Raw genomic sequence first — 22,892 nt, 5'->3', positions numbered from 1 at the left:
TGATTAGCCCCATGTTACTTATCCATTATCTAGCCCACAGGACCAAAAGGGTGTGCATTATTGGGTTAGACAGTTAAACAAAGAAAATAGTAACCAATTTTGAGATGCACACTGTTTGGTTATAGAACTTGGTTGAAGCTTGACATGGGTAATACAAAAATATAATGAAAAATTAGTGCTGTAGTGTACACAGTAACACTTAGTCATAATTTTCAAACTTGTGAGCATAAAATTAGGTCCCTAATTTTGGATTTAGGAGCCCCCAGGTCTCAGTGTATTCTAATTAGTATTGTTTATGCTGCAGAAGAAAATCTTTTTTGTCTTGGCTTATATTTACTTATTCATTTTTCTAAAGCAATCTAAACATAAACTAGGATGAGGAAATACAGTGGATTAAATTTTGTATGGCTTTATGAGTTTATACCATTTTCCTTGGCATCCTCACATTTTCACTTGCTGGTTTGCTTTGTTATACTAACTCTAGAAACAACGATTTTTCTAGCAAGTTTCTAGGTAGTGTGCCTTGATATGTTAGGGAAGAAAGAAAGGTGCTTTAGGCACTACTGTGAAAAACTAACACTCAAAAATGAATAAAGGGAGAGGAGTGGCTCCAGCTGCTGCATGCACCCTGGGGGGGCATGGGGGCCATGTGCGCCTGGATTTGCGTGCAGTGGGCAGGCTGCAGCTGCGGGCTGGAGCCAGGGCTGCACCGGGCTCTTCTTGCCAGGGGCTGGGCTCGGGGCATGGGCTATGGAGGGGGCTGCAGCCAACCCAAATTTCGCTGTAGCTTCCTCCCAGCGCTGCCACGTGCCTGGCGTAGCCCCAGTTCAACCCCTGCCTCCCCCGACACTCTGGGAAGAGCCCGGGCTGCGCCAGGCGCACAGCAGCACTGGTAGGGAGCTACAACAAAATTTGGGGTGGCTGCAGCCCACTCCGTAGCCCCCGCCCCGAGCCCAGCCCCTGGCAAGAAGAACCCAACACAGCCCCAGCTCCAGCCTGCCCCACACAGATCCGGGGGCGCATGCTGGTGGCCCCCCCTGTGCCCTCCTGGAGTGCACACAATGGTGGGAGCCACCTTCCCCCCTGATGAGTCATGGTTCCATCCTGCACTCCGCTCCATCCCATCCTGGGATGCGCCTGCCCCTATCCCCTCCCTCATGGCGTTGGGGGCATTGATCTGCACCCCCTCCCTTTCCACCACAATGGGTTTACCAGCTCAAGTCAGCTCTTCATGCTGTATTAGAAATCAGATTAGTATCAGCCAATATGCCTCTTTAAAAATCGGATACCGGTTTTGGCCCCAAAAATCTCTATTGGTGCACCCCTAGTGGTGGTCTTTAAATAGAGGTATGCTGACATAAGCTAGAGGTGAGGGAACATCTGAACTTTCCCTGAAAGGAGACAGTAGAGAAGCAAGCAGGTGTAAACTAAATCTGACTAAAATGCTCAAAACTAAATCTCCAGTCCTTTAGATGAATTAAACACAGTAGCTAATGAAAGGACCTCCTTTAATAAATCTGTTGATTTAATATTTAGTAGACTGACATGGTACTTTATTAGTTATTTATGCACAACATGCTGCTTGTTTCAAACTTTCATGCAGTGTATGAAGGCGAGTTTCTGCTCTTGGTTTTATTTTACTTTGCTGTATCTGTTATCCATATGAAAAGGAACATTTATAGTGTTTTTGCTAATTGACTTGGATTGGAAAATCATGTAGAATTTACTCTCAGTGTCTTCAGCAGAGAGATGGAAGCAATAATGTGATGTTGTTTTGTTCAGGATTAAACGTAATATGATCAATAGTTTGTTCTAGATCAGGGGTGTCAAACTCACTTGACCTCATAGGCCAGATGCCCTACGTCCAGAAATGGGGTGAGAGGTAGTGGTGTTAACTGGCCCTGCTGTGAGGGCATGGTGGCTCTGGCAGCTGTGGGAGTTGATGCCACTGCTTGCCCTGTTGCTGCAGGATTGTGTTCTCATTGTTGCTCACTATGATGTTTTGTATAACAATCCAAATAATGTTACTCAACAATGTTCAACTTACCACAAAGGGGAAGAGAAATGTAAAGGAAAAATTACTGAGCAAACCATAAAGCATTGTTTAAATTCTATTTGCAGGCTTAGGCAGAAAAAAAGCTATAACTTCTTGTGAGGTCACTCTCCTTTTAAAAGGTGTTTAAAAACAGTTATCTGGCATGTCCTACTCAATAGTTTTTTCCTGTCTGATTAGATAGAAACCCATTTCCCAAGTTTGTTCTTTCTAATTCTCCTTATCTTTTTCATAGCTGGTGATGGGTACTGTATAGTGAAGGTTTGTTCTTGTTTTGCTTTCCCAAGGAAGCATCATTCTGATGGTATCATGTGCCTGTCAAAATTGGTCTCAGATCTTGGGGTTTTATCTGGAATAAACAAGCCCCAGCTAAAGGGCATTTTAGATTAAGTTAGTTTGTTGGCTTATTAATAGGTTAAATGGGTCTAGGACAGGGGTAGGCAATGTTTTTGGCCAGAGTGCTGAAAAAAAACTCACTGTCTACCTCGTAAGGTGCCAGAGTGCTGGCATGCCAGAAAAACAAAGCTGGGGTGGGGGGTACATGGCAGGATGCACTGCATATTAATATAGTTAATCATAAATGTTGCTTTTTTTTTTTTTTTACAGTAAATACCAGGTTTTCTAAAAATTCGAAACCTGGTGACAATAAATAAGTTCATATACTGCCTTTGTGTGCAGTCGGCGTTCTGCTGACCTCACCCTTGATGCCTGTGGCCGAGTTTGTGAAGCTTTGTGAAACTCTCAGCATCACCACAGACACAGGCACAGACAGGGACGCTGACCCCACCCCCTCCTCGCCCCGGCTCTGGTGCCTACGCAGCGCTGGGAGCGGTGGCTGCGCCAGAGAGCCCGGAGCAGCAACTTGGAAAAAAAAAATTTTTTTAAACGTTTTCCTTGGCACACCACCTGGCACGCCGAGGAAAATGTCTCCGCATGCTACTAATTTGCACTCATTCTGGGGGTTGTCTATCCCTGGCCTAGGAGATATAGTACGTCTTCTCTGACAGGACACTTTTGAATGTGACTATTGTTATTTTTCTCAGTTTTTAATGTTGCTCAAAAAGAGATGTGGCAATGGGGTATTATTTGCATTGCATTGATACCAACATGATGAGAGGCATGATTTGATAGTCTTTATGCAGCTAGCCTCCTCAGGTTTGCTTGTTTTGTGTAGAGAAAGTGTATTTTGTTCTTGGGTCACTCCGCTAATTCATATGTCCTGCTTGTCTCTGGAGGCCACGCAGAAGAAACTTGCTAGGTTGACATGTGGGTGACCGACTGATGGGTGTGTCTGAGTAACTTGATCTATGTAGCTGATTCTGTGTACAAGGTGGTGCTTCATGTAAACTTTTTCTCCAGGCTTTTATATTTTTTTAGTGCGTCTGTTAGGGTGGAGGAAAGGAGCTCTCCTTTTCAGTTAAGTTAGTTACTTCATGTGGACACAGTAGATATGGATGTTAATGACACTGATAACCTTGAACAGAGAATTTTTTTTAAGGCAAAGGTGTTTCTCCAAAGTCAGTTTCTACTGCTCTGATTTAAGTAGATAGCTCACACTTCACATCTAAAACAGCTCAGAGAAGCCTAAAGAAGATAACTACTTCTAGGCAGATACAAGAATAATGCAAAAGAAGGGTTCCAATTTTTTTCTTATTTGGTACTCTAGTTACAGCATTTTAGATAGGAATTAGAACTTTCTGTTTGAGAAAGTAGTCCCTTACATCCTTCAGGGAAGTTTTTGCTAACTTGAAGCACTCATTGGTATGATTGGGTATAACACATGGATGCCAGTGTTTTGGTGCTGTACAGCAAACTTTATTCTTCATTTATTAGTCAACTGGATGTTGACTTTTCAAGTTTAATAGTATTTTGGTGGTTCCTTGCTTTTTGCTCAAATTATTCCTATGTTTAAATGATTACAAAACTGGGTTTTGAAGACCTTTCTTTCTTTCTGCTGATCTTTCTCTGATGTCATCCACAGCATCATTGGAGTTCTTTTCTACAGTCTTTCTATTTCAATTGTAGCATGACATCCTGTGGATTATAGCTTGTTTGAGAAGACTTGCATCCACAGCAGTTGTAATAGTACTTGCCAACAAGGGACAATGGTTATTTTTAGAAATGGGTTGATTTTTTTAATTCAATATTTAAAATATGATCCTGATTGTAGTTGTCTCAGAGACTATGCACTTTAACCAAAAAAAAAAGTTGCTTAAAGTGGTGATGGCTGATCAGGTTTCTAGGATCAAGTCTCTTGGGCCTCTCTCCAGTCAATTCAGTTCTTTTCAAAAAGAGGTAATTTGGCTTCTAGCACAAAAACACAAGACAGCTTGCTGAATCTAACAGGAAAAAATAAATAGCAAAAGGTTTTCTTTTTGCCTTTCAAAAGGCTGCAAAAATAGAGAAATAAAGTGGAGCATCTCTACACTGAGGGTGGAGTTTAAGGATAATTTAGATACAGTACAAATACTAAATTAATACCTTGTCTAAGCCTACCACAAAGAATTAAGGTGCATAAGAGGAGATGCCTGATGGGAATGAGGATGTGTTAATGGCAGTCTCCACATCTCGGGTGAATGCAGAATTTTGCTCACTGTGACCAGAACTGAGGGAGTGGGCTTAGATTATATCCATTCTGGATTATTGGAAAAATGGTTATAAAATTGTAAATTGGTGATGGATTAATTAAAAATCCTTGCTAACTGGCTGGTTGTACCCTGTGACTAGAGAATAGCAAACTTGGAGTCATTTTATGTATTCTTTGTTAGACATCTGAGTGGTACTTGGTTATCTAAGTGTGTTCCTATTCTGCCCTAATTGAGTCCCTGAAAAACCATTAATATGTTTATTTTTGCAAAATGCCTTCATCTTAGTTTTAAGACTATGTTACAAAAAAGTGGTTAAGACACATTTACCCTTTGTATCAGTTGTTTTACAGGGACTCATGCAAAATGGAATAAGATTGTGCTTAGACACTTAAAGCTTGTCTATGCTTCCAGGATGGACCTGGACATGGCATATCCATATCTCTTCTGTCTGTGCCTTCCATCATGCTCCAAATAACATGTACATGGTGAGGTACTCTGGGCTGGACCCAGCAGTTGCTCTCGAGATTGATGGCATAAGCCAGAGGTTCCCAGACTTTATTATTATGTACCCCCTTCCAGATTTACCAGCTGCCCACATACTCTACCAGCATACATTTTATATTTTAACCCCTTAAATGTTAATTATTATTACAGTACAAGCCTTGTTTTCCAGAATGAGTGGGGAATGGGGGGTGTTGGTAATCTAAAAATGCCAGTTACCTTGAGGCACAGGGGCTTCTGGCCGGATGCGGGGTGGGTGGAGAGGGGTGGTGGTGGCGACACGTGGGACAGGGGGACTGGTGGCTACTGCATCCAGAGCGCTGGCGATGCAGGGTGGTAGGTGGTGCCCACTGTCACGTGTGAACTTTCTTCCCCCGCTGTGTCTGGCCGGACAGCCTGAAATTCCGGTTAATAGAAATGCCAGTTAGTAAAATGCTGGATATCATGGCTTTTACCGTATAATGAAAATTAAATCCACTATTACACAATTTTTCCCATGTACCCCCCCATAGGTGTCTTATGTACCTCCAGAGGTACACGTACGACAGTTTGAGAGCCCCTGGCGTAAGCAAACTTGCCAGCAACATTCTTGGTTTGGATTGTGCCCATAGGCATGGGTGGGTGAGACATGCTGGCTGGGATGTACAGGTGCCATGGTGTAGACAAGTGCTTAGAAGCCTAAATTCCATTTCAGTACCTTATTGGTGGAATAGGATCTGGTCTGTAATGTTTATAGTCACAAAATTAGGAACAAGAGATCTGTACCTGTTAGTTTGTCCTTGATACAATGCAGACTTTACAGTTTGTTTAAGGGATGGTATTGCCAAAAACAGCAGTAAAAAGAAAATGGGATAAAATGCAATGTAGCATTATCCCAGGTAGATCATGTTGGACTAACCTAAGATTGTTCTTTGATGGGATAACAGACTTAAGAAAGGGCAGTGGAATTGATCTAATCTGTATAAACAAATCATTTGATGTTGAACCACATGGGAAACTTGAATGGTAGAGAAAATGAAGATGAGTAGTAGAATTGTATCCTGGATAAAGAGCTGGTTAAAGGGAAGACTGCAAAAAGGTAATACTGAAAAGGGAATTATAAGGTTGGAGAGAGGTTACTGGTGGTGTTTCTTAGGGATTGATCTCAAACAATAGTGTTTAGATTTTTCATTTAGGTGTGTGCTTATGAAATTTCAAGGTGACCCAAAGCTGAGAGGTATTGCCAATATGGGGAGGAAAAGATGCACTGTGTATTGGAGAAACAGGAGCATGAAACTTAATAGTTTGAGCTGCAAAGTTCTTAAGGGTTAATACCAAGACGTTTTGCAGTAAACTAGTAGCTCAGATTAGAGACAACAGAAAAATCATCTAGGTCAGGGGTTTTCAACCTTTTTTAGGAAGTGTACCCCTGCTGGCCCACTTTTTAGTAAGTGTACCCCTGGGGGGGGATAGCGAGTGGCTGGACATGGGGGGGGCATAAGGCTCTGGGGCGGGGGTGGCGAGCAGCCAGACACGGAGCAAGGGCACGGCGAGCAGCAGCAGTGCAGTGTCTGTGCGGCCCTGCTCTTGCCCCAGCCCTGCTCCTGTGAGGCAGCAGCATGGGGTGGTGGTGCTCCATCCCTGCCCACCCCCTGCGTACCGCCTAGGTTATTTCAAAGTACCCCCAGGGGTATGCATACCCCTCGTTGACAACCCCGATCTAGATGTATTGGCTGATTAGTGGCTCATAGCCATTCTGCAACATTGGTGCAGCCATAATAAAGGCTGCTGTAATTCTGGGAAATATTAGGCAATATTGTTGTAGTAACAGCAGGGAAGTATTAGTTCTATTGTACATCTGTTGGTAAAATTGCAATTAGAACATGGTGTGCACTGCTTGTCATCTGTGTTCAGAAATGATTAATTCAGTTTGTAATAGGTGGTGACCTACCCAAATTGTGATTATGCAGATTTTGTGGAAACTGCAAAATTGGGTGATTGCTGCAAAATATGCAGGAGAGAAAAAAACTTAATAAAATGCTGGCTCCCTAGCAGGAACTAGTGGTCCTTGCAGCTGCATTGCCCCACACAAAGGGGGCTGCTAGCGCAAGCGAGATCGCTGGTGCCCCTGCCTCTCACTGCTGATCGGCCGAGAGGGCTGCCTGTCTCTCCACCAATCAACAGTGAGTAGCAAGACTACTTGACAGACAGCCCTCAGCCAGTCAGTGTTGAGTGGTGGGGTCATATGATGGATAGGCATCTGCAATCAGCGGTGGTGGGGAGGCACCAGTTCCCCTGCCAATCAGAAGCCTGGGAGGCTCCTACCATGATAAGCCCTCAAATAGTGACTAGCCCCATGTTCTGCCTGTAAAATCAGCTGGCTACTGCCTCAAGTTGGGTAGACCCTTAGTAATAGTCCCCTACCAAAGAAGGGCCATAAGAGTAAAGGAAAATCTGTGTTCTAAAAGATTAGAAAGATTTGGTTTCTTTAGCCTTTAATAGAGAAGTGGGAGTAGGGATACAGTTAGTTATTTTTTATTAATTCATTGGAGGACTGAGTCAATATGAAGCATTGAGAAAAACTACTTAAGCGTAGAAGATAAGACTTGTAAATTTATGACTTGGTTTTGAAAAACTAGCCTATAAGTTAGACTTCTAACCATTGGGGAGCAAGGGACTGATTTTTTACAGGAAGTTTGTGCAAGGGGTAGCAGGTTGGAAGTGATTTCAGTGTTAGCAATAAAAGCTTATGCTGAGGCTTCTGGTGTTCAATTTGTTGGCAGCTGTGAGAAGAGTGTCGTGCCAGGTTAGGTTGTTACATCTTTGTCTTGTGTTGGGGTTGACTGTAGTTTTGCTAAAAGGTTAGATTATGAATTAGTCTAGAATGATTTGGATAGTGATGATCTTGCCTCAGTCAGGGGGTTGCACTAGGTCAGCATTTCTCAACCTGTGGGTCACAGTCCAGAAGTGGGTTGCAAGTATATATGAAAGGGTCTCAAATAAATTCTAAAAATGGATTCTCTTTTGAAGGACGAAAATGTGGGAGACGGTAGGTTTTCCCATGCAGGCTGGCAGAGTTCCAGCCTGCAAGGGGCTGCTTGTCCCCCACCCCACACACTGGGGGACTGGGGGGTAGTGGGTCAGGACTGAGGGACAGTGGGTTGGGACTAGCCATTGATGTTACAAATGGGGCCCAGTACAGAAAAGATTGAGAACCGCTGAACTAGCTGACCTATGGTGGTCCCTTTCAGTCCTACTTTTCTATGATTTTAGGAAACCAGACTTCATCACAGTGTGGGATGCTTGCATGTGAGGAAGGTGTCTGGCATGCATCTTCTCAACTGCATTGATAGTACAGGCAAGGTGTTTTGGTGGAAGTTGAAAATAATGGTCAAAGGTAAGACATGGCTTCCTTGCATTAGAGTGAATTTAAGCTTTGGAGTGGTGTTTTACTTTCAGTGTGGAGGCTTGCAAATATCTCAGTGTTCTTGAGATGAGATTTGAAGTCTTTGTGAACATGTGCTTTAGTTTTAAATTGTATAGATATCTCTAGTTTACACCTGTAAGCAAGGAAGTCCAAGCCCTGTAGTTGGGATGAATCTTTCCAGTTTAGTTTTTTTCCTTTGTGTTTACTGTCCTTCCTCTTTAGCTTTAAATATGCTTACAGACTGTGTACTCTATTTGTGTCCCATGCTTGAGGACTTCTGCCAGTTAAAGTTAGGAGCCAGGAAGAAGTTTCTTTTCCTCTTGAATGCATACTTAGCTTCTGATGCCTGCCTTTCATCAGGGACCTGCTCAAAGGCAGGCAGTTAAGAAAATTCAGGGATGGAGTCTAAAGATCAGAAGTGTTTTCTTTGACAAAGCAGGCACAGATGCATATTTTCTCCCTTTTACAATCCCCATTGTTTTTATTTGTTGCTACTTGGTTTGTGTGTATATTTTAAATTACTTCCACGTGAGTTGTGCTCAGTTGGCAAATAAATGTTTCTTTGTGCTAGGCTTGCAGACTCAGCTTGGTGTCTGCCTGTCAGACTGGCTTCTTTCGATTTTGCATACAGCAGCATCAGTTGAAATTTAGTTCTGTAACTCGGGTTTTACCTTCAGTGACCTGTGAAAAACTTGCATTGTGTTTTACAAGGTTACTTTTAATTAATAAATATTTTTGATAGATTTCTAAAGTAAAATCCAGTCCACTTTGAGCTGTTTTTGTCTTGCAAAATTACGTAAGTGTATTAAAAACTTTTTGCTGCAGTCAGCAGATATAATTGGGAAAAATTAAACAAAAATGTGAATTATCGTCATTTTGTAGAGTTACAGTTAACATGTGCTGTCAAAACAGCCTGCTTTTATGTTGTTGGGTAGTGGCTTATTTGTTAGCATGCAAGATGCTATCAAAATCTTGCTGTCTTGTTTGGACCTAGTCATTTAATCTGGCCTTATAACTTGTACTTCTGATCTTGAGGGGAGTGATTCTAACATAGGCGGTCTTCAGAAGCGCATGAAACTGGTTGGTGTAGACAAGATGAAACCTAGCTATAGAAGGTGCTATCTTTCTAGTCTTGCAGCAGGGTGATTAAATTGGACCGAAAGCTCTTATCTCATCTCATTTACTAAATATTCCCACAACATGGGCTTGGCAGTATGTTTCTCTTAAATATTCAGTTACGTAAGTTACTGCCTTGATCTTTGAGCAGAGAGAGGTATTTAATCATATAGTCTGAAGGCAGGGTAGATTTGCACCGTAGGCCAGTTGTTCTCAACCTTTTTAGACTGGAAGTACACCTTGGAAAATGCCAGCTCTTCATTTTTGCTTGTTTTTTAATTGCAGAAAAACAATAAAGCAATTTTTTCTGGTGCAAAAAAACCCAGGGCCCCTGAACCAATCAGCAGTGGGGGGGCGCGACTGCAAAATACCTACAGAATCAGCTCTGTGCATTGCAAGCAGGCCACAAAAAAACCTTCTGTCTTGCTGTGACTTAGGTCCCTACTTATGTGTGTCTGATTTAATCTATAAATGCCGCTGACTGGCAAAGGGTGCCTTCACTCAGTCTATGTCACTGCCACTTTTTTTTTGGTTGATTTTGTGGGAAGTTGCAGCCGATCCCAGAGTTCCTGGGAATTGTGGACAATGCTGTTTTTTGTGATTTCCACGAAATCTGCAAAACTGCGAGTTGGGTAGGTCCCTGTGCATAAGCTTATGCATCCCTGTCTTCCAGCTTGATCATGTCAGCTGTATTTTAGTTTAAAGATGTCTTTGCTTGTTAGGCTTCATGATGATGTCAAGTCTGAGCCTAGTGTCATGGCCATGTTTTTTAACTAGCACCTCCACTTTTGACTACTTTTGACTACTCTTTAGCCTCCACTTTTGACTACTCTTAAAGCTTGGATTGTGGTAACTGATGGTTATCTATTGGTCAGGCTGTTTCTACAGTCCTCCTTCATATTTCCTCACTGACCATTGCTTGTACAGTCCATTAATTCAGTTATCTGTAACCCTTACCTAAGGGCACGTTTATACAGAAATATTACAGTGAATCCATTTGGTTGCCCTGGGTACGTGATATTAACTCTGGAACGGAAATGTGTTAGGGTGACAATATTTGGATCTTGGGGAGCATTGGATTTGCAGCTGAATAAAGGCATGATCTGTGGCCTAGCAGAGCTGCTGACCACAAGGCAGAATGATATCTAAGCCAATCATTTGCGTGTGCTAAGTAACCATCTTAACTGTGTCAACCATTTTCTGAGAAAAAAGCAACAAGTGAATCTGCTGTGAATGAGGTGATGTTTTAGGAATGTGGAAGATGGTGTAACCTGAGACAGAAAACCAGATTAGAATGTGAAAAAGAACACGTAATTGGTTACAGAATCCAAGATGAACATATGCGAAAAGGTGAATGGCGATTGGTGAAGAAGCCTCCAGAAGCTTCCAGGTTTTGAGCAAAGTCCACCCATTGACCGAAGAAGAGGAGTCACAGTCTTAGACTTGTGCTCGTAGCAAAAAGACATGTAAATGAATGAAATGCGTAGACAATTCCATGCTAATGAAGCAAACAGTAAACAGAGGCAAAGCTTGAAATGGGAGGAGAAATGGGTGGAACAGAAGGAGGGACAGGGTGGAATAAATGTTAATGAGCATAAACTGAAGTGTATAAACGTGGGGGGAAAACTGCTGTTCATGGCTGCTCCCCGTGTTCATAGACTGGGTGTCTGTGAGGGAGCTCACCTGAAGCTGTCTCCATTCTAAATAAAGCTGTTGTGAGCAGTGTGTGCAAGTAGCATTTGCTCCGTCTGCTCTGGCTAATGAGTAGCAGGACCCGTGAACGATTGGATTGTCGTCTCCCTAGTTGTTGGGTGGTGCATGGAGTCGGGGGTCTAACAAAATGCATTTGCGTAGTTTTTCTCTGCTGGTTTAAAGTGCTTTTAATTATTGCACCAAGGAGCTCTGTATTTGTTCGGATGAACTGTGCAGCATGCTGCACAGATATCCCTTTGTGCAGCATTTTACCATTCAGGTGTGTGCTTTAAATTTTTTTGTTGCAGAGCTGTGGTTTTTATGTTTCCTAAAGTCACGGAACCCCTTTCATATAATTTCTTCTGCCATGGAACCTCGACCCTTGGCTGTGAACTGATGCAGAGCCAGGTGACTTGGCCCAGTAATGATGGCATGCCATCATCCAGTCCACTCTGCCATTACCCCCCAGTTGGTTTGTGGAACCCCTGATGACCTGTTGCACAACCCCAAGTTTTCGTGAAATGCAGTTTGAAAACCACTGTTGCAGAGTGTTGTGAAATGCCTGCTAGGACCGATGTAATTTTAGAGTGGGGGATAAAATTGTGTGGTTCCTCTTGGTTTTCTTATAATTCATCAGTTTTTGTCAGTGTCATTTTTCAAACTGCTCAGACAGTATGGAGGGTCAGTGTCATGACCATGAAAGTTACTAATGTGAAAAGGAAGATAAAAATGTATTGGAAGTTATGCACCCAGTTTTGACTTGGGGAGCTTTAGAGGGCTTTGGATACCATAGTAATATAACTGTAGGTAGAAGAATAGCAGAAAATTAGATTAAAATTACCTTGGGGATGGATTGCTTTTTAACTCAAAAATACCTAAATCGCTGTTTTAAATTAGCTAAAAGGAAGCCTTGATTGAAATGACTGACTTTGATCTTAACTTGCATTTGTACTTAGTTATTTTTGTAAAAAGTGATTTATTCTCACTGGTTGGTAATCATTAAAACATGTTGAATTGCAAGGATCTTTGAAAACTCTTGGCGCTCTGGTGTAGTGCCCGAAGACTGGAAGAAGGCCAATGTGGTGCCTATCTTCAAGAAAGGGAGGAAAGTGGATCCGGCCAACTATAGGCCCATCAGCCTGACTTCTATCCCGGGGAAGATCTTAGAAAAGTTTATTAAAGAGGCCATCCTTAATGGACTGGCTGACACCAACATCTTAAGGGATAGCCAGCACGGGTTTGTTGCGGGTAGGTCTTGCTTGACCAATCTCATTTCCTTCTACGACCAGGTGGCCTATCACCTGGACAAGGGAGAAGAGATTGATGTCATATATCTTGACTTCAAAAAAGCCTTCGATCTGGTGTCCCATGATCGCCTCTTGGAGAAACTGGCCAATTGTCGCCTTGGGTCCTCCACGATCCGCTGGCTGGAAAATTGGCTCCGGGGTCGGTCCCAGAGGGTAGTAATCGATGGAAGTCACTCATCGTGGTGTCCTGTGACCAGTGGGGTCCCCCAAGGCTCTGTCCTTGGACCCATACTGTTCAACATCTTCATTAATGATGTGGACACTGGAGTCAGAAGCGGACTGGCCAAGTTTGCCGATGACACCAAACTTTGGGGCAAAGCATCCACACCAGAAGACAGGCAGGTTATCCAGGCTGACCTGGACAGGCTCAGCAAGTGGGCGGACGAGAATCTGATGGTGTTCAACGCCGATAAATGCAAGGTTCTCCACCTTGGGAAAAAAAACCCGCAGCATCCTTATAGGCTCGGCAGTGCTATGTTGGCTAGCACTATGCAAGAAAGAGACTTGGGGGTCATCATTGACCACAAGATGAACATGAGCCTGCAATGCGATGCGGCGGCTAGTAAAGCGACCAAAACGCTGGCTTGCATCCATAGATGCTTCTCAAGCAAATCCCGGGACGTCATTCTCCCCCTGTACTCGGCCTTAGTGAAGCTGCAGCTGGAGTACTGTGTCCAGTTTTGGGCTCCACAATTCAAAAAGGATGTGGAGAAGCTTGAGCGAGTCCAGAGAAGAGCCACGCGCATGATCAGAGGTCAGGGAAGCAGACCCTACGATGACAGGCTGAGAGCCCTGGGGCTCTTTAGCCTGAAAAAGAGCAGGCTCAGGGGTGATCTGATGGCCACCTACAAGTTTATCAGGGATGACCACCAGCATCTGGGGGAACGTTTGTTCACCAGAGCGCCCCAAGGGATGACGAGGTCAAATGGTCACAAACTACTTCAAGATCGTTTCAGGCTGGACATAAGGAAGAACTTCTTTACTGTCCGAGCCCCCAAGGTCTGGAATAGCCTGCCACCGGAGGTGGTTCAAGCGCCTTCATTGAACACCTTCGAGATGAAACTGGATGCTTATCTTGCTGGGATCCTATGACCCCAGCTGACTTCCTGCCCTTTGGGCGGGGGGCTGGACTCGATGATCTTCCGAGGTCCCTTCCAGCCCTGATGTCTATGAATCTATGAAATGAATGTACTCTTTAACATGGAATTTTGTACTATTGCTAAAAAAGGGTATTCTATATATATATTTATTTTCTCAGTTATGCAACGTAAAATACATTTATTCTGATTTTTAATTTCTCCTTTTTATTTTGGAAAGGTAAACGATGTGTTTAGTTTACCAATCATATTTTTTTACTAGTGCTTTGCCAGGTTGCTTTTGGACGGACATAGAAAGTCAGAATCCACAAACGGCATTTCAAAAACTATTAGCTAAATGACTAGATAAAAACGTTTCTTATCAAAACATTTTGTATTTAAAACTGATCTGTTAATGAAGTATTGGTTGTAATTAGACAAGTGAACTGGCTGTTACTGGTCATTGGGTCTTGCTATAGTAGATTTTGTTCTTTCTCATCTCATTTTTATTCATAGATTGGTAGGTGGAAACAGCCTTTCCCCTCTTTTTTCAGTTTCCAACTGCTTTCTCAATATTGCATGAAATACATTGAAGCAAAGTAGCTGAGTAAATGGAAATGAAATGTTTTCTCAGGAGAGGCAGAAGAGGTTACTACTTTAAAAAGTGAGTCAGTAAAACAATTCCAGATGCTTGGTCAATATCCTCTACCTATTTCATGATTTGTTTAAAACTTTAAGCAGCAAGTGTTCTGTTTGATTAGTTGAAATGATGTAAAAGAAATAAAGTAATATCCTATTCGGTTGTAAATGGGGTGGGAGAGGGCTTGTTTTAGAATTGAGCAAATATGGTAGTTGTACAGCACCCTGAATTATCACTCAGTGATAGATCTGTATTCTGCAGGTATTTCCATCTATCGGCATTTGGTTCTTGTGTTTTGCAGTGTGCTGTATTTTATAATTTTAGTCAATATGGCCTACAAGCAATGGAGGCTACAGTCCAATTTTGGTGTAGAGAGGAGTAGTGCAGTGAGACCGCAGTGGAAGGACTGCAAGTAACAATAGATAGGAGTTTGTCCACGCACAGTTGAAAGTGATTAATTCACTTAAGAATATTTTTGTTTCAAAGCAGATTTATTTGTATGATCAAAGATAAGAATACTTGAGACCATTTAGGGGTAACACTATATTTAATATGATGTAACAGCCCTTAAGATGGAAGTCGTATACCCTTGAATATCCAACTAGGAAAAAATGTAGCAACCAATCTGCAACATATATTAGTGAGCACATCAGCCAGGTGATCTGCTGTCCACTCTAGTCCATTCACTGAGTACACAGTTCATAAGTACTCATATAATAGGCAGACTTTTCATCTGTCTTGGCCTTAGCTGCATGCAGGTCCCTTATCTGAAATGGTGATTTTCATGTTTGACTGGAACTGTAAACTGTCCTCTCACTGGGACTGCTCAGCACAGGATCCAGAATTGTGATAACTGTTGGACTTAACTCTGGATCCAGTTCTCTCATTGTGAGAAAAGACCTGTAACTGCACTACAAAATTAAATGCAAAATTATTCTTAATGTAGCATTTCTCAGTATATACTTACTACAGGTTTGAACACATACCTGTAGTTTTTTTTCCATTTAAAAGCTTTTGGAGCTATCTGATACAGTAGGGAGAAGGGATAAGTGATGCTTTAAGTACCAAGATAAAATTTAATAAAGTAGTCGGTTGTGTAACATATATATTATCAATTCTTAACTTAGATTATATTCCTTTTTGCGCACGAGTCCTCTTTTGAAGTGTTATTAGTTCTTTGTCAGTTTGGTCTGATCTGTTGATATCCCTGCAGATTTTCCTTGAGACATGATGTTAACTTAATTCCAGCAGGATTCTTATATACAATCCACAGTTCCATAAAATTATAGCAGCAGCACTCTATTAACCTCCTTTACTTCAGAAAAAACTTATGCTAAGTGGCTAACCTGGAGTCTGAAAGGAAATAGACTCTGCTCATCCAAATAGTATCTTTCCAGTAGTCTGATAGTCAAAGTACAGAAGTATTTAGTTTCTTCATCAGACCTTACTGGAATTGTGTAGCAACATTTAACAGATAGGGTTTAATTTAATATTATGACTTCATAATCCCAGTATTGTTCACTGGAATCCTTGCAGCTAGAAATGTTTATGGTCATGGAACTTAGAGTATTCAGGTTATTTGAACTTGGATTTTTTTTCAAGGACTTTAAAGGTCTTAAGGTCTGTCATACAAATGAAGCAACAACTGCAGCTTTAGTTAAATAATCTTACCTTGAATCTGAACTTTGTGGCTAGAAGTCTCTTAGCTTTATACCTATTGCTGTTCTTCCATATTGGTACTTTTTCAGTGATTACTACTGCTGTATTACTCTAGTACCCACTACTTTTCAGAAGGAAAAGAGACTTTTCAGACACAGGAGGAAAACGTTTTTTTCTTGAAGACAGGTTGGACATCTTTACATGTGCTCCGGTGTAGGAGCTTTAGTGAGAACAGCTTCGAGAGCCTCTAATTAAAGTATCTGCAGCGTCACATGTATTCAGCGTCCTGCGCTTCAAAATGGCAGCGGGGTGCTTTATCTGAAGCTCATTTGATGAGCTTCACTTAAAGTGCCCCCACTGCCATTTTGAAGCTCAGGAATGCTGAATACACATGATGTGGAGGCTGCTGAAACATGTTTAATAGATTAATTGATTCTGCTCAACTGAATTCTGTTGGAGAAGACGTCTGGCATGTGTATAGGTTGCCCCCTGTTGCATCTAAAAACTATTACAAAAACTGAAGAAAAAGGATACGTGGAGTCATCAAGGTGACACTAGGCATGTGTCTCTAGTTAAAAGTTGGTTTATTTTTTTTCAGTTAAATACATTAGTTTGTATTTATTTTTAGTTTCAGCTGCTTGTTCAGCTTCTGAATGTTTCATATATTTTAATAAGGTTCAGACTGTTTGTGGTGACTAAACTTTGCAGCATCAGAAGTCTGATGTTTTAAGAGACAACACTTTGGTATTTGGAAATTTAAGCTTTCCTAGGTTTTTTCCCCATTATCATTAAGCTTAGTTGCTTTGATCACAAGCATTTAATTCAAGTATCTTACAGGTTTTCAGTTTGATTGCTGTTGAAATGAAATAGAAAGATATGGTGTTTTCTTGCATACTTCATGTCACTCAAATAAGACATGGACCTTGATTTTTGTTTTTGTTTTGGGTTTTTTTAGAACCCAAATATAGGAAGAAGTCATGGCCTAACCCTACTTTTCCATGGAGAGACTATGTTGTGAAATGGCTGCCAGGTTCTTTCTCAGCTAGCAAGCTGAGCTTCTGTGAAGAGGTTAACTTTGGGCTTTGCCTCCTTGCAGAGAAGGTGGCAGCCATTTTTCAACACAGCATCTTCATGCTTATCTTCTGGTGAAGAAAGCCAGACTCCTTGCTTAAAACATGCACCCCAGTTTTGGAGGGCTGCTTTTCTGGGTTCATGGTATGTGTACTATGTGACTAACTATGGTATTCAAAAATAATGTTAGGAGACGACATCTCAGTCTCCCAAATATGTTGGTATTCCATGTTAAATGTGAGAGAGAAATATTTGGGTTCAGGCAGGATGGTTTTATATCTTGGGTAATTTGCTTCTGAACAGCTTTGTTTACATGTTCTTCTTTTGTATGCATATTGATTTAGCACATTGTAGGTCTTTGTGGTAGTGATCATCCAAAGTAACAATGTTGGCTATCAAGCTGGCAGTCTCCGAGCAACAACGCTTCCTTTACAAAATAATTACCTAACAAATAAATTGCTCTTCTCCCCTCCTGCGTACGCACCCAAAGCCTTAACCAGATATTTTTAACAGGTTGCTTCAAAGCTTTAACCTTACTGTTATTTGAAGGTTGCATTGTGGATAAATCTTTAGGATTACTTCAATAGCTTCTGACCCTGCTGGTTGTGGTTTTAGAACAGATCTGTGTTCTGGTCTAGATGTATGTAACAGTGTGTGTGACTCAATTTTGAAAGCCTCTGTTGGTTATGGGAGGATTGCAACCATATGCTGTTAAACCAGTTTGTAGCATTTCTTCAGTGGCAGCAACTGAAGTAGCTCTGTTTGCCTGAACAGTCAAAATAGGTAATATTGTCCACTTTGACAGAAAAAAGAGAAATAAATTGTGGCCTGACAAGCATACACTCCTGTTTTTGCAGGTGCTGCTGACAAAGAATTATGTTCCATGCAGTATTATAGAAAGCATTGAAAAAGGGCAATGGCAAGAGGTATCAAAAAGTATAAGCAGAGGAAGCTAACAAAGTAGGTGTTTAAGACTTACGTTAGCTATTGTGTGCATTAACCAAGCTGGGGTGTTTTTCCATTAGCCAGGTTGTGTTTAGAATACTTGTTCTCTGTTTGATGGTGTTAAAGGAGGTTAAGGAGTTGGTGATAGGTGTCTTAAAAGATTTTCTTTCTTTGAAATAATTGGAACACTTCATCCCAAGCATGGGGAAGCATTAATAGGTCTTGAAAAATGAACACACAACTCCAAAACGGCCAAGATGGATGAGAGAGAGAAGGTGTGTTGGAATGGGATTTTGAAACTTGCTAATGCAACCATGCAAATGAGTGAATTTTTAAAATTGATCTTTAACCAGATGATATCTGTTCTTCCCCTTGACTCTTAAATTGTGGTTAGGTGCAGACTGAGCTACAGTCTTACAAGATGAAAGTGACTAAATACAAATAGACTGCAGAAGTTTGGTCTTGGTGATTACCTTATCAGACTTGTTCTTGTTTAAAGGCAGATTTTGTTTCTAACTACCATTATTATAGCACTTATGGTCCTGGTCCATGACTAGGGCTTGTGTTGTGGTAGGTGCTGTGCCAGCAGAACAAAAAGATGGTTGCTGCTCTAAAGAGGTTATAGTCTAAGTCAGTGGTCCTCAACCTATTCAGGGTCATGACACCCACCTCCACTTTGAATGGGGAGGCCTTCCTTAGCTGAGAACCCCTGTCGATGCTGCCTCAGCTTAGCTCAGTGCTTCTCAGCGCAGTTCTGCAGCCTCCAGGTGAAACTGCTCTGCCTGCCTGTGAATGGCTAAGCCATGTGTACATGTTCCCCTTGCATTAGAGCTCTCTGTTCAGCCTAAAGCAGGCAACAGCTGCCTTGTGTAACCCTACCTAGCCAAGCACTCCCTACACTTTGGGAACCAGAACTTACCTGTCTGCTTCCACCCGCCCCCGTTTCTGAGAGGAGCACAGGGAGTGCCAGACCAGGAAGTGCTATATAGCACAAGAGAGCCATAATGCAGGGGAAGCCCGGAAGGCAGTTTTTACTAGGATACATCCACAGCACCCCTACAGCAACCTTACAGCACTCAAGAATGCCACAGTACCCAGTTGAGAACCAGTGGTTTAAATATAAGGGACCTACTAAATTTACGATTCAGCAATTTGTGTAGAACCATAAAGAATGACAGGTTTTCCAATTTTGGCAGGCTCTCTGCAACACCCCCCCTCCCCTCTTACCAGCAGGCAGAGAAAAGAGTGAAGGGTCCTGCAGTCTTGGAGCATGGCGTGGGGGAAGGGAGGGAGCTGCTTGCAGCAGGGGGCTATCTCCCCTTCTCCCTGCCCCCTCTTCCCCTCCCCTCCCCCCTCGGCCTTCCTCCCCATGCTCCAAGACAGCAGGGCTTCTCATCCTTTTCTCTGCTTGCTGATAAGGTTGTGGGGTTTTTTGGTGTTTTTTTGCAGTGAGCCCACCAGAATCATAGAGTCTGCTGCTCGGGAATGGCCAGAAACTGTCTCTTAATTATCCTGATTAAGCCCAGGGAAACCATTAATCCATGCTTAACACATGGATTAATGGCTTCACCAGGTTTAACCAGGGTAATTAAAATGCAGTTTTGAACCATGTGGTAATCTGGGGGGAATAGTGGGACTGCTGGGGCTCCTCAGCCAATCAGAGGTGTGGGGGAATCCTGCCATGCTCAGTCTGCAAAAATGGCAGTGGGCCCTGGGATATGCCCTTGAAATTGGCCAGCTGCCTCCTTGAGTTTGGTAGACTCATAAGTATAAGATGAGGAGCAACAGGTGGCTGGGTAGGACAGTACAAGAAAACAATGAGACTTGGCCAGCGTGATAAGCAGTGGTCTCATCATTCCAGCAATAGAAACAGCCCTGCAAACTAAATTTGGGATATGAAAGTCAAGCTGTAATTACTTGCTCATGCATTATTGCCAGTAATGATAGGCCAGATTCTAAAAATGTTATGTAATTGTGATAGAATTTGGCCATGTAGTTGAAATGTGCTTATATCTTTTGATTTATGAGCCAGTAAAATCCAATTTATTCTTCAGCTGTGTTTGTCTGGAATCTGAAGAATAAAGTTAGCAACTCTTCTTCTGGATAAACATTTCAGTGCATATAGGTAACAATAGCTTGGGAAAAGGTGTTGCTGGGTTTTTTATTGTTGTTTGTTGTTTGCCACTTTTGATAAAGGACCATTGTAATTGTGGGGAGAGAGTGAGAGTCAGTGATGGGGAGGACTGAGAAAAAGCTTAAAGCATGCTGTACTATTTACCATTTATAGGCAAATACCATTTGTGGGTACTGCATTATAGATTTTCCAGCAGTCATACTACTTGTTACAGTAAGCTCAGTGATGCGCCAACTTAGAACCACAGCATTTTTGTACAAATGGAAGTATGCGAGTCAAAGGATATACGAGAGTGACCTGATCATCAAAATGGATCGTGGGATGGTTAAGGAACCAATTTCAGCAAAACACTGAGAAGAGAAAGGTATTCACGCTAGAGTGAATGGTTGGAGTCTATAAGAGCTTGGACACCCAGTTTCACACAGCATAATACTGGAAATAATTTTTGTCTAGTTGCACGTCAGATTGAGCATAAATCAAGCCTAAAGTAAAGGTGCCATATAATCAGTTAGTTCACTCTAACATTTTTTTGCCTACTTTAGTTTGTGGCTCAGGTATGCACTTGTAGCTTAGTGCACATACTTGTGTACAGTGGATGTGGTTTGGCAGCTGTTGATCCTTCCAGATCATGGTGTATGCATGAGAGGTCACCCAGACCTTCGATGCATATGCCTAAGTGAAGGCTGCCCACATCTTCCATCCCCCCCCCTTTAGGCCACTGAAACAGAATCCAAAGCCTAGAATAGGACCAGACATTTGGTGCCTCCATGGCTGTATTTTGTATAAGTGTCCATGAATTGAACCTCTCTCTCCTGTGTGGCAAACAAGGATTCTACCACTGAACCGCAGGGGACTCCTTCAGTGGATGTGCTAGTTTTGTTTTAAATGATCTTTTTAGTTAGAAAGGTGGGTTTTGAAAGCATGAAGTACTAACTTTGGTACAAAATTTGTTGGATCTAAAGGGCTTTAAACTCATGATATGAAAGCAAATTTTTTTTTTTTTTAAAAGCATGGTGTCTGGGGATTTACAGGGGAAAAGTCATAATTAATGGAAACTTGGTTTGCCACTTCAAGAATACTATTCAATAAAAAGCACAAATAATAGCAATTATCTTAATTTAGGACCATCACTAAATGAAGAACACTTTAAATGAAGAACTCTTAACGTGATGGTTGTTTAAAACTGCAGATTTAATTGCTTTTTGCATGGTTTTGTTTTTTGTTACAGTCTTGGCCCGTTGGTCAGTAAGGTAAAGGAATATCAGGTGGAGACCATTGTAGATACGCTCTGTACTAACATGCTTTCGGATAAAGAGCAGCTACGTGATATTTCAAGCATTGGCCTCAAGACGGTCATTGGAGAACTTCCACCAGCTTCCAGTGGTAAGAAATACCCTTTTCCCATCTCACTGTTTACATAAAGCAGGAGTGGGCAGTGTATGGCCTGTGAGCTGGATCTGTGCTACTGACACTGGCCCCACTTTCCACTGCTTCTCCCTAGCAGCAACTTCTTTCCCTTTGGATGCATGTTCTGTATGTGAAGGTAAACATCTGGTCTGCAGAGCAGAGGCTTTCTGGGTGTTTGGTCTGGGGGTGGGGCTTCGCCTGTGTTGCTCTGTGCCATGACTGGGTGGCCAAGTGTTTTGCTCGTGCCACACTACATACAGCCCAAGCACCAGCCCACTGCTGTACAACATAGTCAACCTCTGACTTTAAGAATAAGGTATGCTGACTTAATTTCTTCTCTGCATTCAGTTCATTATTTTATTTTATTGAAAGTGAAGTAGGTTCTGATGTACATCTGCTAGCATTGACTTTGAAATTCATTGTCATCAGATGAAAATTAATTTTGTGTGTCTGTTGTTGTTCTTTTGTTATAATCAAGGGCAGGCAAAATACAGTTCGTGGGCCAGATCCAGCCTGTCAACTGATTGCATCCATCCCATGGGTGGGTGTCCGCCACTTAATTGGATCTGGCCCACAACACTCTGCATGGGGTTGAGCCCTACCTACTCCCACCTGAGGCAGTCCACGCCACACTCCTGCCTGCATCCTCCGGACAATCCTGGCCCTGGCCAGCACGCACAGCTTCCCAGCAGGGCTGCTTCCAGTGTAGCTGCCTAGGTACTGCTCAGTTTTCCCTGCCTCCAGCGGCTTGTCCTCCTCTTCCTCCTGCTCCTGTTGCTCTGTTCCAGTTCGGGGGTGGGGAGGCTTCAGCCAGGTGGCTGTTGTCCCAGCATGTCAGGCTCCAGCTCCCAACAGCTTTCCATTCATTCCACCTGCAGGTCATCACTCTGGATGACTGAGTTGGTGGAAGGCAGCCAGGAGCTAGAGCCCTATCCACTGGGGCAGGAGCCATCTGGCTGCAGCCCCCCCCCCCCCCCCCCCCAGCCCCCCTTCTCTTATCAGTGACGCCCCCCCCCCCCCCCCCCGCCTGGAATGCTATAGTAGGGGCAGGAGGAGGAGGAGCCACTGGAGGCAGGGGGGACCCAAGCGATACCTGGGCTGCCCTGGTGGGAGCAGGCACAACTCAACCTTGTACAGAGTGCCACAAGGGCAGCCATGGGCTGGATGCCAGTGCAATGTGGACCACCTCCGCTTCGCCTGGGTGAGCTCTGCTACACGTACCCCCTGCCACTCCTCCCTTCATTCTTCCCCCTACCTCCGGCCAGCTCCTGGCACCAAGCATATGGGCAGCTCCCTA

General features: G+C 42.8%; 1 protein-coding gene across 2 annotated transcripts in view; it reads left to right on the top strand.

Moving 5' to 3' along the window:
* CAND1 (cullin associated and neddylation dissociated 1) overlaps nucleotides 1–22,892 on the top strand; it is a 43,937-nt gene that overhangs the window by 4,602 nt on the left and 16,443 nt on the right. Inside the window, exons 1-2 of one of the 2 annotated variants that reach the window (XM_025202807.1) lie at nucleotides 21,435–21,571; nucleotides 21,690–21,911. Coding sequence is in view for 1 of the 2 variants with exons in the window: in XM_006022472.2 (XP_006022534.1) it covers nucleotides 21,417–21,571 (155 nt within the window). In the remaining variant the exon portion in view is untranslated. Of the gene's footprint in view, nucleotides 1–21,416; nucleotides 21,572–21,689; nucleotides 21,912–22,892 lie in introns of those variants that run through there. The other variant, XM_006022472.2, reaches the window with a different exon arrangement.

The sequence above is a fragment of the Alligator sinensis genome, unplaced genomic scaffold (assembly GCF_000455745.1).
Source record: "Alligator sinensis unplaced genomic scaffold, ASM45574v1 scaffold65_1, whole genome shotgun sequence".
NCBI classification, from domain to species: domain Eukaryota; kingdom Metazoa; phylum Chordata; order Crocodylia; family Alligatoridae; genus Alligator; species Alligator sinensis.
This window is presented reverse-complemented; position numbering and strand designations above follow the sequence as displayed.